The sequence below is a fragment of the Stegodyphus dumicola genome, chromosome X1 (assembly GCF_044657685.1).
Source record: "Stegodyphus dumicola isolate Sdum_Otavi_A_Nest chromosome X1, ASM4465768v1".
Lineage (NCBI taxonomy): Eukaryota > Metazoa > Arthropoda > Arachnida > Araneae > Eresidae > Stegodyphus > Stegodyphus dumicola.
Window position 1 is genome coordinate 221,657,319 of NC_140780.1, and position 13,642 is coordinate 221,670,960.

The 13,642-nt window shown below is 31.4% G+C and overlaps 1 protein-coding gene across 2 annotated transcripts in view; it reads right to left on the reverse strand.

The window, feature by feature from the left end:
• Nucleotides 1–13,642, reverse strand: part of LOC118190621 (protein jagged-1b-like) — a 141,740-nt gene that overhangs the window by 57,060 nt on the left and 71,038 nt on the right. For both annotated transcript variants that reach the window (XM_085808565.1, XM_085808566.1), the window contains exons 2-6: nt 13,085–13,139; nt 8,637–8,891; nt 8,257–8,317; nt 3,887–4,020; nt 2,897–3,016 (exon numbers count right to left, since the gene is read on the reverse strand). In XM_085808565.1, the coding sequence (XP_085664691.1) occupies nt 2,897–3,016; nt 3,887–4,020; nt 8,257–8,317; nt 8,637–8,891; nt 13,085–13,139 (625 nt within the window). The remainder of the gene's footprint in view (nt 1–2,896; nt 3,017–3,886; nt 4,021–8,256; nt 8,318–8,636; nt 8,892–13,084; nt 13,140–13,642) is intronic.

Sequence of the window (13,642 nt, forward strand, 5' to 3'; positions counted from 1 at the left end):
AACACAGGTTCTCTGAATAGATCGTAAGAAATGCCCACGAGAAGGTTCATTTTGGAATTTCTGACACTCGAACTCAAATTTTGGATCTTTAAAAGTGGACAATTTATCAACTCTGCTTTTAACAAATGTGTGATTTGTAAAAGCTTCAACGTACGTCCTTTGTAGCTCAACTAACAGCTCCTTTTCCTGATTTCCGAACTGAACAATCTCAGCTATTTGCTGCAGTTAGTCTGAACTTTGCTGGACCGTTGCACATAAAATACAACGAAACTAAACTTGTAAGGATCTTAAATTTTACTAACGTTTACTTTTATTTTAAAATTTTACTATCCTCTCTTATTTTCCACTTCCGGCCAGAATAAATGCGTTAACTTGTTTATGCAAATTGTACTTGCTAACGCTTAAGTATTTAAGTTGTAGCTTTTTGCCAAGAGCAGAGTTAGATGGGGAGAGAGTGAGCCGTCTTACGACTATACTTCACGCAAGTTTCAATCAGTTGCTGTCTCCCTTTAACGCCATAGGTTTTAGTCCTCTTCAAAGCTAAAGACGTATTGTAGTTTTCCGCAGTTTGCGTACTACATACGTAATAATTTAAAAGGCCAGTCTTAGCATTAGTCATTATTGTACAGCACTCAAAGTTAACTCTTATTTTTAGTTAGTTAGTAGTTTTTATATTTTACGTTCAGACTACAAGTGGTTGGTCTTTGTATCCCTAAGTGCGGGAGCGCCTGTAATATCGTGGAAAATAAAGCGTAATTTAACCCTTCTCATCTTGTCATCCTTGTTATACTCCATAGGACATAGTTTGTAGTCAAACTCACTATCTAATCAGGACACGTCATGTTTACCAACCAGATTAATAGAAATATCTTACTGTACACTTGCGATGTCAGAAGAGCGGTGTATTTTGAACTTGTCAGCAATCTATCAACTAAAGTACTTCTTTTGGCACTCAGAAAATTTGTCACACGAAGAGGTTTATGCTCAGTAATCTTCACAGATAAAGCAAAGATGTTCAAGCGAGATGAAATGGATCTCAGAAACATGGTGGTGTTACGAAAGACATATACGCTCTTTCAAAACCACTTTAAGAAAGGCTTTAAGCAAAGCTTTTCTCAATCTCGATGGAAACCTGTGCTGAACTCAAGCCCCATCACTTTTGCGAATGCAGGTCCTTATCCATTGACCTCCGGTCATTTCATCTTAGGAAATAGACTCTGAACTTACCTGCAATTAAATTATCGGGAGAAGTTTCAAAAAGTACCTGGGAGACATTAGTGAAAAGATTCAATTATCGAGAGACTTTTCAGATCATTTTTGGAAAAACGAATATTTGTTAGATTTTGATATCACCAAATTCCATTAATTCCCTTAACAAATCTAACAGATTCAAAATTGGAGACACAGTGATTATACAAGATGACAAACTACCGCGAAACTATTGTAAACTAGGTAGAATTATCGAAACATCTCTTGGTAAAAATGGTTTAATAAAATCCTGCTCTGTAAAAACTGACAGTCAATAATTAAAAGACCAATAAAACATTTATCCAACCTACAGGTCCAAAATTGATATATTTATTATTTGACTTAACTTTGTAATTCAAACTGTGCTGCGGCCCACCAGCGGCCGAGCGGTAAAGTCGCTGAACACTGGTAGTTCGGTCCGAGGTTCGAATCCCGCGAACGGGCTGGCTGCATGGGCGTTTTCGTGGTTTTCCCCATGTGTAACGTGTATACGAGCCAGTTTCCCTTAGAAAGTCCTCCACGAAAGGCATCCCTCCCTTTAGGCAGATAGCCCTCGAGGCTTTGCCATAATCACACACAAACAAACAAACTGTGCTGCATTTTGTTTTTGGTTTACAGTAAAGCATTTGAGAAGTTTTCAATGTATACGTGGAAACCTGCTTAATTTTTTTGACATATAAGTATTATTAATTGAGTATTAATTTAGTAACATATATTTTTCGAATTAGTGTTTGTTAAGCACTCTTTTAGTTTTAATATAGTATTTCTTTCTGTCGTTTGAGATTTTAACATCGAATAAATTCATGTGTTTAAGATATTACATTTCAGAATTATTAGGCTTGTTATTGTTATCGAATCAAATAACATATTGATATAACTTGAATTATTATCGAAGTAAGTAATTATTACAATTTTGTTGTAATATTTAAAATTTTACCGAATAATATTCGTATTTAAAATTTTACCGAATAATACTTTTGTTAATATTTGGACCCTCTGATGAAGAAAGTGTTCATCGGGGGGGGGAAGATGTAGAATATTTGAAATTTATAGTGGCGCTCGAAGGGAGCCATATGTAATGGCCACCCATCTTGCTTGCTCAGAACGCCTTTGGACGGCAGCAAAGAAGGCTACCGATAGAATTTGACGGCAGCAAGGAAGGCTGCCAATAGAATTTGAAGGCAGCAAGGAAAGCTGCCTTAGACATATTATTTTGCCACATAAAATTATTTATGTGAATGTCTTAATTTTAGAGTATAATTTAAAGATTGTATACATTGTACACAACTTCACAAAAAGAATTATGGAGACTCCATTTTTGAACCCCGAGATTATTAACTCAACAGTTTCTGAGTGACCGTACACTAAGGCATGAAATGGAGATTTTAAAGTTAACATCTTTATTTCATAAGCACTATAGATCTTAAATATATTCCTAATGGAATGTTAAATGTATTCAGTATTTTAAGGAAAACAAAATGTCTGAAGAAAAATAAAACTTTATGGAATGTGATCATCATTATTAAACGCTTTAAAAAATTATGCACACCAGAGTATACGTTTTAAAAGTTGTTAAGTAACTGGAATGACTTGGAAATTATTGAAAAACCAATACTTATATACACTTATAAAGATAGTATGAATTTACCGATCTCGCAGTTATTTCCTGAAAATCCCTTTAGACATCGACATCGGTATTCGTCAGGTGCAACGTTTTCACATGTGCCGAAATTCTGACATGGATAATGATTACCACAGTAATTGAGATCTAAATACACATAATAAAAATATTAATATCAAATTGGCATGGAACATTTAATTTAACTATATTAAATACAATGTAGTTGCAAATAACTCTTCATAAAATATGATTTTGTTTTTTACACCGACGAAAAGTTTAGAAGTTAAGGAAGATAAAAACAGTTTAGAAGATAAAAACTTTTATTACTGAAGCAAAAGAGCCATTATTATTTTTAGGAAATGCTTTCGTTTCATTGTGCGATTTTTTAAAGACAGAAATTGAATCTTCCCTTTATGTGCCGAATAAGTACTACCTTTCAATACTACATCAGTCAATCTGAAAATATCATCCAGATCTCGAAGAAGCATCAAATTATAGTTTACAAATAACTCATTCCAATTAAACGAAAATTATGTATGCATGCGTTCATTATAAATTCTGCTTTACTTTTCGAACGCTACTGGGTGTTTCTAAATAACAGTAACATTTAAGACATGCGTACAGGCCTATTATACAGTAATGAATACATACCGCAGTCCGCCGATTTTAACTGCAGAAGCCCAATCGTTAAGACACGCAAAGAGTAATTTCCTTGGTTTTGCTGTGACATATTAACAAAATAGTTTCTTTTAAAACATCTCGTGTGAAGCCATCCATCCTATAGGTAGAATTCTTGAGTGCTTTACCATAATTAAATACCGAACTAATCAATTAACATTTATTTACGTCAAAAGTACTATTTTAAATTTTTTATAAAAGTCAAAATGATTGCATTTACACTCTGGCAATGATTAACTATTATTTAAAGTGTTTTCCGGTTATATGATTTCAATAAATCACTTCCTATTTTCAAAAGTAAAAGATTCATAATTTATTTAAAAGTTGTGGAAATCTTACCTTGATCGCAAAGAATGCCACCCCAATTTACATCACAGATGCACTGCCATGGACTGCCATTGCAATATCCGTGTATACAGCCTGGATAAGGAACGCACTGATCGCAAAATTCCGATTTCCAACCATGTCTACATCTGAGGAGGAAAACAGGAGCAGAAAAAAAAATCAAGAAAAATAAATGATAATATGATGATTATTTTTCACAAAAAATGCCCTAAACGATATTTGTTTGACTAATTTGGATCAGGCCCAAAGAAGTACTTAAGTTATAAATTATCTCACTGTCTCATGATTACAGCATTATACATTACACCTTTTGAAACATATGACAACTTCTCATTGAGACTACACACCATCACTTAATTTTTTGTAAGTTTATGCTCAAATGGAGCAACTGAGGAAAAAAATTGTGTCCCTATCTCTGCTCTTTTAGTACACTCCTTTTAAATTCTGAGCTTTATTTTTACTGCGCTTTACCTACTTCAAACATTTTATGTATGGGTCTTTATTTTGTTGGCTAAATTAGAAGGTAAACTTACCAGTAGTGGGCCACTTTAGGACATTCAGTCAATATCTTAGAGACTTATGCAAGATTTATGCATAAAAATATGTCTTAGAGACTTATGCATAAAAATATGCTTATGCATAAGCATATTTTTTTAGCATCGCCTAAACACTTAACTTTTCATAATTATCACATCAAATTAGGGAAAAGGGATAAAATTTGTGTACTTGATGTCAGCCACTCAAATAGTACGTAAATTCCTGAAAATTGTACTATTTAACTAACTGCTTGTTCTTACTCACTTTACGATCTGCATTCTTCCACTAATTTTGTGGAAAAAATATGTCACATCATCAATTAGTATACTTATGAAGAGTCTTGAGGAATATATGATTAAAAAATTGCGATCATAATATAGCAAACGGCAGAGATAGTATGCCTCCTGTGTAGGAAAATAATTATTAATTATTAAAATTAGAGTAAAACAAGATAAAAAAATTATCACTTTCAAATAAAATATGAAAATCTAATAAATATTGAAGATAACAGACTTCTAAGTTTTTAACATAGTTATCAAAATAGAAAAATACTGCATGTTGAAATTAGTCTTTAGAACAATTGAGATGTTTCGTCAGATATAAAAGAAACAGCGCTCTCCATTAAAAAAGCATTTACATTTTTTTAAAGTATTTGTTGAAAACAGGTTATGTTCCCCGTAGTTAGCAACCCGGACCACTGATATGTTATAACTTTATTAAGAATTAAAGAAATTTTAGGCGTTCTGTCAAAAATAAAATGTGTTCTGCTATTTTAGAAAAAGCAATTAGATTTTTCAAACCATCCGTTGAAGCACGTAATCCTTTTCCATTAGCAGTTTGGGCCTTATAGGAATTAAAATGAATAGACCATAGTAAAAATGGTAGCAATAGATAGAGCATAGTAAAAATGGTTTTTTTTTTTTTTTTTTTTTTTTTTTTTTTGAAAGTCGATAGTTATTTGAACAGAATACTTTTCTCTTTTCCTGTTACCCAAATACAGTACAACACTTCATGAAGCTTGGATAGTTAAGTGTTTCTATTCCGAAGCATTTTATTCACAACCAATATCTGAATGTGAAAAATCTGACACATAAACACGTAAAGAACATTTTTGTTATTTTGACTGCTTTCATAAATCCTAAATACCAAACTGTCTTTGGGGGAAGAAATGGGATGATGAAAAGCAGCAGCCCATTTTACTTTAAGCAAAAAAGGGAGCATATTCTGTAATTAATGATTGGTTTACAATGAAAGAAATTTTTAAAATAAAACGAATTTTAATACAGTAACTTCAAGGTTTTGGTTCTTGAATGTCTCGTTGTACTACCTTCTGAATATCTGAAATTATTTACACAATTTGATTGTATTTCCTGCAGCAAAGGAAAGATGAAACCAAACAATTCCGTATATTAAAATATGTTAATGGTCTTAGAAACGCACTTTACTTTGTTTAAATAGTGTTCCAAACGTTCAAAAATTTGCCATTTCATATATCATAAATAACAGGTATTTCAAATTATACAGTCCTATCCAACAGCAGCTTACATCAAATTTCCAAAGTTATGGAAATTCCATAATGAATATTAGTCACAAAATGTTTTAATGATGACACCCTTATACTGTCACATGTAATATAGCGTTCGAAATTTCAGCTGTAATTTATGCTGTTAGATGTAAAGGCAAGCTTACAAGGAATTTTCCTTCTTCGCTGAGCATGCTTTCGTGGTGTAATTGGTAGCAAGTCCGGCTACAAGTCTGAAAATCCGTGGTTCAAATCCCGAGTAGAGCATATCTGACATTTACAGTTTCAAAAGAAAATCTAATAGTTCTACTAACTAAGGCTTGAAGGAGAATTTATTAAAAACCTTTATTATACGTATATAGTAATTAATTAAATTAAAACAACCAGAACATTTTTTTGGAAATGTCGAATGGGAGTGAGGAAAGCGAAAGAAACAACTACTTAAAAGCGTATGGCTAAAATTAATGTAAGTGATTGAAAGTGGTAAGTAAAAACATTAAAGTTATCATAAATAAGTAAATTGTTACTAATTAAATTATTTTAGACCGACTTTTCAGAAGGTGCAATCTAAAATTATTTCATCAGTCAACAATATAGAAATTCTAAAATAAACGTTCTGTCTTTCTCGATAAATTGAAAATACTTAATGCTATTAAAATAATGAGTAAGCTTTCAAAAAATCAAGAATAGCACCTGTACGGAAGCCTGTTATTGCAAATTTTAAACTATGCAAATGAAATTATTTTTAAAACAAATGTTAGAATTGGGCGAAAGTCTACTTAAAACCAATGTAAGATTATCAAATACGAAAATAAATCAATTTCAAAGTGAAAATACTAAATTTAAAAAATAAAAAAGTGATAATTACATCTAGAAAATAATTAATAAATACTTAATTTAATTTCACGTCCATATTTACAGTGATTATATTACAAATAAAAATCAAACAAGGCGCAAAACTTACGCGACATTTGGAGAGCAATAAAACCAACAAATCTTCCGTTTAGTGGCAGAATTTAATAGAGCTGCCAGTAGAAAGTCTAACTATAGTTATCTTTGTCGAAAAACTACACTCTCTAAATAATTTGGCGATTTTAAACGTAGGTACAATACTAACTATAGGGAATATAGTCATTTGCTTTTTGAGGAAAAGGGATTGCTAGCAGTTAAAAAAGCTGATATGTATCAAATTAGCAAAAAAGAAATTGCGCCTAAAACTTCGGCTACAAATGTTTCGAGCATTTTCTAAATGGTGTAAATGGCTGAATCTTCAATGAAAAGTTTTTTTTTTTTTAAATTTGTTATATTAATATCTAGTTTCAAGTTACAAGGAAAAAGAAAACAGAAAGGCAACAGTTTACAACCTTCGCACTAATCGGCTACTGTAACGACTTAAAGAAAAGAAATTGGCCTTCATTAGTCACAGTATAACTGTCAGATAAATATTTATAGAAAAAATTAATTATAAAATTTGCATATCTCCAATATTTAAATTACCCATCCGCCTTTATTCTCCTTGCGGTTTAAAATAACGTAATCATAATGTAACTAAAGAATAATTTAATTTTAGCTATCACCAACTTTTAAAAAAAAATAATTTATAAACTTTTGGGGATTTTTTTTTTCAGTTAAAGTATTAGTAAGCAAAACAATTTCCTTTCGGATGTAAAAAAAATCAGTAAAAATATTTTTTATTTTAAATGTTATTATTATTTATTAAATTATTATTATTAGTAGTAGTAAATATTTTTTATTTTAATTGTATTAATTATGAATCATAATTTCCAATTTTTTAATGCTTGATTGCGAGTTAATTAATTTAAGGGAATCTAACTTAAAAAGACTTCTTTCATCAAAAAGTTTGATTTTATTATAATTAATGATGCGTAAATCTAAATACTAAATTTCCTTCCGACATGAATTAGCTTTATTTAGTACTAAGCAAGGAAGGTAAATATTGTAAGTTTCAATTAACCAAAAATTTTTAGTTGTAATTATGTTATCAATGTACCCGTAAGTATTAGTAAAATATTTTAATGTACAATTCTGAGTAATTGTTGAAAACGATATTCTTTGGAAAACAAGTAAAAGTTACAAATTTAGGTGGATATATATATATATATATATATTATATGCAATATTTTTCGATACAAAGACTTCCCAGTTTTGAAGCTTTTTCGAACTGTCATTAAGAGCTATTTACTTTATCAGATATTCAAAAGAATTTATTTGATATCCTACTCTTATCACTGAAGTGAAATACTACGTGTAAATGCTACTTTAAAACAAAAGCATTGTAACTTACATGCATTCACCAGGTTGTTCACAATACCCATGTTCAGGATGACACCCATCTTTACAAATAGCTTAAAGAGATAAAATTAGTTTTAGCGAGAAATCACAGAACAGAATATGAATTTAACAAGTTTTAGACGTGATAGCAAAAATGATTGTTTAATTTAAGAAGAACTGAATAATATTACTGAATAATTTAATGTATTTAACTTTTCAATAATGGCATAATACATACTGTACATATTGTACAGATACATGCTTTTGTTTACCAGAATTTTCTATTATATATAATTAATTACAATTAAAGCGATTATGCATCCAAAATTATAAAATATATTAACCAGTTTAAAATATTCATGAAATTTCATATGGGAAGTTAATATCAGTCACCTTCTTCGCAAGTATCTCCTCGCCAACCAGGCAGACACAACTTTTCACCTTTTTCGTTGCAAGTATAGTGACCGAATTTGTCATTTCTTGGTCTGCAGAAAACGGTACAAGTACTATTGTGGTAATATGGATCACACATTACACGAATGCGAAAGTTGATCTTTGCAGCTGTGCCAGTGTATAACAGTGTGTGCCACTCCAAGCTAGGTAAAATTATTCCAGAATATACTTTGCGTTCGATTATTCGAGCTGTACCTAGGAAAGAAAAAAAAAAAAGTGTTTCTGCTTTATTGAATTTTTTAGACACATTTTTATAGATTTAGGCAGAAAACGAAATAGGAAACACAAGCTAAAACTAAATATTAAAAGAAACGTAGTAAAACAGTAAATACAATTGCTGCAGGTGAACTACATTCTAAAAAAATGTAACTAAATCCTTTAATTAAAAAATTTAAAAAAAAAATAAAAAAATAAAAAAAAACCTGCAGAAACGCTCTTAGAATACTGAAGCGATTTTAAGTCTAATAGCTATTGTGCTTTTCTTTAGAAGGAAATTTAGGCAGGTCGCGGATCTGTGCTTAAATCTCTGTTCACACAGAGCAGAAAGTCTCTTGTTGGCAATGAAAGAGAGCCAAACTGGATAACATTTTCTTGGTGTTTTCCCTCGCAGAATAAATGACAGCAATGAAATCTAGTAGTTGCAGGAAAATATTCAGTAAGATCCAGAAAATAAACTTAAACTAAATTTTGAGATATAATAAGAATATTTATATTAAGAAATTTAAAATATGCAATTTACTACCTATCCATATCAAACGTTATGCAACATTATGGTGGAAGAGATCAAAAAATTATATTACATGTCTAATACTTGCATAAAACAGACAGAGAAGAGGCTATTAGAATCAAGGTAGAAAATAATATTCTACATGTTTTGTTAAAATTTTAAATTACTGACAGTACCAGCAATGGTGAATAAAATAAAGCATAACGTTGTTTAGAACTGACAATTGTTTTTCATGTTCGAATAATTTGTTTAGTAAAACACGTGTGGTAATTCGTGGGACAAAATAAGAATGCTAATTCTGTATTTAGAAACACACTTTGGAATACACTGCTATGCAGAATGGCTAGTGAACAAACATATATCTCGTACCTGACATATTTTCTAATTTATGGCATCTTATTCTAATTAAACAATCAAAGCTTGAGAAGACTGTAAATTTCATTTAAGAGTAGTGTGTTTTTGGCCTGTTTGTTTGGTTATGACAAAGTACGCAAGGGGGTATTTGCCTGAGGCAATAAATGCCTTCGTGGAGAGCTTTTTAAGGAAAACTGGATCGTATTCATGTTACACATGGAGAGAACCACGAAATACTACATACTTAGCCACCAATGAACATGCAGCCTGCATATTCATCGGGACTGAACTCCGGTCAAACTACCAGTGTTCAGTAACTTTACCACTCGGCTGCTGGTTAGCCACCCTCAATTATATTAATTTAGACAATCAAAAGTGATACGATGCATAAGAAAGCAATATATTAATGCATAACAGGAAGGTTTTATTAAATTTGCATGTCAAAGCATGGCACGCAGATTATCAAGAATCATCAGCAAACCAAAAACGCATTGCAGTTAAAATTAGCGTTAGTTAAAATAGCGTAGTTAAAATGCATGAATGGAAGTATAAAGTCGATTACGTCTAAAAAAATGACAAAAAATGTCAAGCAGTGGTGGTACTTGCTGATTCCATATTTATAGCACTCTGATGTTCCGTTGCACCGCTTTTCTCATTTTTCTTTATTTATTTTCTCTTTTCCATTTTTTAAATGCTCCCTCTATGGAATTTTCTGTTCTTCTCCTCCTCCCCCTCTCCAAAGTTACTCTGAAGAAAGATTCTCCACCTTTTTCAGTTGACGACATAATTATCTGAACACACAATATTTTCAAAACAGTTCTTTGGATTTTGAATCATTATTGTGGTTTTTCATCATATTAAAATTCACTTATTCAGTTATTAAAGTGTGGGAGTGCTCAAAAGTCCCAAGAAAAACACTGACATGTTGTTTCTCAATCACAAATCCTGGTTTTGTGATTGACCAACGAAGACACAAAACATCTTTAAAATATCCCAGTCGTTTTCTTTGATTAGCTTCACTAATTTCATCGAATAAAATACTTATATGTGCAAATTCTAAATCGGTAATAAATTTTAAAATGCATATTTTAATCAAAAAAATTCTGCTATGCATCTCTTGAAACTTCATGACATACCGGCTGAGGAACTCTATAATAAAGTACCTAATTTGTGTTCACTAAGTTCCATAAGATCAATCGCTTGAAAAAGGATTCGCGCCGCATCAGTGGGCGAGTGGTTAAGACTGTAAAAACTGGAAGTTCGATCCGGGTGCGATGTCAACCGAAAAAGGAATGGTTGCATGATTGGTTTCCTTTATTTGTAACATGAATTTGTCTTAGAGAGCCGTCCACGAAGGCATTCCTCCCCATAGGCAGAAAGACATTGTGTGCTTTGCCGTATTCAAATAACTTAAATTATTTCTGGAGAAGGATTCGCACAAGATCCTTTTTTGACATATGTAAATTCTGAATTCCTTAAATAACAAATAAAACTTAATACCAAAATATCAACATTACCATTGGCTCACTGCTTAAGAAAAATACAATCACCTTCATAATTTGCGCAGTTTTCAATATAATTTTCTAATTTCAAATATCAGCAGATGCATATACACTTTTACAGCCGTAGTCGAATTTTGGATATTAAATATTTTTTCGAATTTCTACGTACATGCTCACGGAACTGTACCGATTAATCACGGAACTGTATCGCGATTAATCGCGATCATGTAAATAATACGCTTGAACTCGCACTTTCCAGTGAAAATTCAGTCACGAGTGCATTTTAGTGGACCAATTACAAAATGATTAAGAAAATATTTTTGACACCTCCTATCATAAAATCTAGGAAATGATCTCTAACTGTTGCAAAATATTCCAAATGATGAGTGCAATGTTCATATGCAGTTTCATAAAAATAACACGCATATTAAGGAAGCTAAAAAGGCTTGTTTTCAAAACTGCAATTTGTTTCGCTCTTTTTTTTTTTTTTTTTTTGGTGGGGGGGAGGTCTTATAATATGGACAGTTTTCAACAAGTTTAACTACCTAAATTTAAATTGAAAACTGCAGACATTCGATAAGATATGAGCATTAAAAGGAAATAATTTTTAAATTGCATGCACGAAATTTATCAATTGCTTTCTTTCATAATTTGGTAGAAAAGTACACAGGACAACTTATATAAAAATTTCAGGCCAAAATCGGCCAAATTCAGGTGGATAACGAATATATCTTGTGCTATATTTCTGTTACTTTCTGAAACTAGCACGATAATAAGATCTTTTCCACAAATTGTCAATTCCTTAATTTAATGTTTGCTCATTTTGATATCAAATACGTGTTTCATGATCAAACACCTTCATCCCGTCTCTTATATAGCCCTCGTGACGTGTTTTGGCGTACCTGCATAATACTAGACATACACTTACAGTAAAGAGGTGTCTGATAACTTAACAGTTACCAGAAAACCCCAAATCATCCAGCAAGTTCTAGAAATAACTACTATATATACAGAAAACTATATCCTTAATAACTATCTGAACTGTCCGGTTTTCACCTAGAATTTTTATGTAAGTTGACCTATACACTTGCCTACCGAATTATGAAAAGGTTTGTTTATTTGAAAACAGCAAACACGCCTAAGAGAAGGGATACCTTCGTGGAGGATTTTCTAAGGAAAACTGGCTCATATCCTCGTTACGCATAGGAAAAACCAGGAAGACACCCATGCAGTCACCCCGTTCGCCTAGAATCGAATCCCAGCCAAATTACCAGAGTTTAAAACTTTATCCGTCAGCCGCTATTGGGCCCCAAACTATGAAACGAGAAAAAGCTGATAAACTTAAATTCAAATTTCAATGTTTTGTCTATTGAACGTTTTCAAGTTTTCTGGAAGTTTCGTTAAATTTAGTTGAAAACTCTGCATGTTCTAAACAAAAAAGAATGCGGGAAAAAAAGTGGAATTTTTAAAAGAAACCTTTATAGCTTCGTTAATATACATGTTATATTTACGAAACTGCATATGAAAATTGCACATAGCATGGAAAAGCTGTTGCAATAGATAGAGATTATTTCCTGGATTTTATGAAACAACTGATTTTTCTTAAGTATTTTGTAATTGGGCCGCTAAATGCATTCGTGACTGAATTTTCGTTAGAAAGCGTACGTCACCGAGATTTAAAAAAATTTCGTTGGACATTTCTCTAGAAATTCAAAAAAATGTCCTAAATTGAAAAGTGCCCAGTGACTTTGGGTTGTACAGTGTACGTGCTATATCTGCATATAAAAAAAAAATCAATAACTTACGAGGGCTGTTCCTGTTGACAACATCCAAGGCATCTAAGATAAATGTGAAGGATCTCTGAAAATAAAATAAAATAAATGAATAAAGCAGTTGAATTGGAGGATAAAAATATCAAAGAATTAATTGGAATAGACTTTTATTCTTCAAAAATTAAAATATCACACAAATTTTCAAAATAAGAAAATGTGTAAATTTCATTGCAAATAAATTATTTCAAGAGTGTAAAGCTATTATGTTTTTTAGATTACTTTTGTGATCAACTGAAAAAAGAATGGAACTCAATAATAATCCTTGTATATTTTCCTTCATTCGTTACTGTGCCTAGATATAATGAAGTTGAAGGAATCTCGAATACTATTAGACATATATGAATTTCGTTAAACGGCCAAATTGAAAAAATATATGTAGCTTATTTAAATACAATGCAAAATAGACGTAATATTAAATTAGTAATAATTTTTAAAACATAAGAATGTATATATTTTATGCTTGTTAACAATCATTCATCTCAAAGGTTTCATTTTGTTTATTAAATAAAAACTCGAAGGAGCTATAAAGAA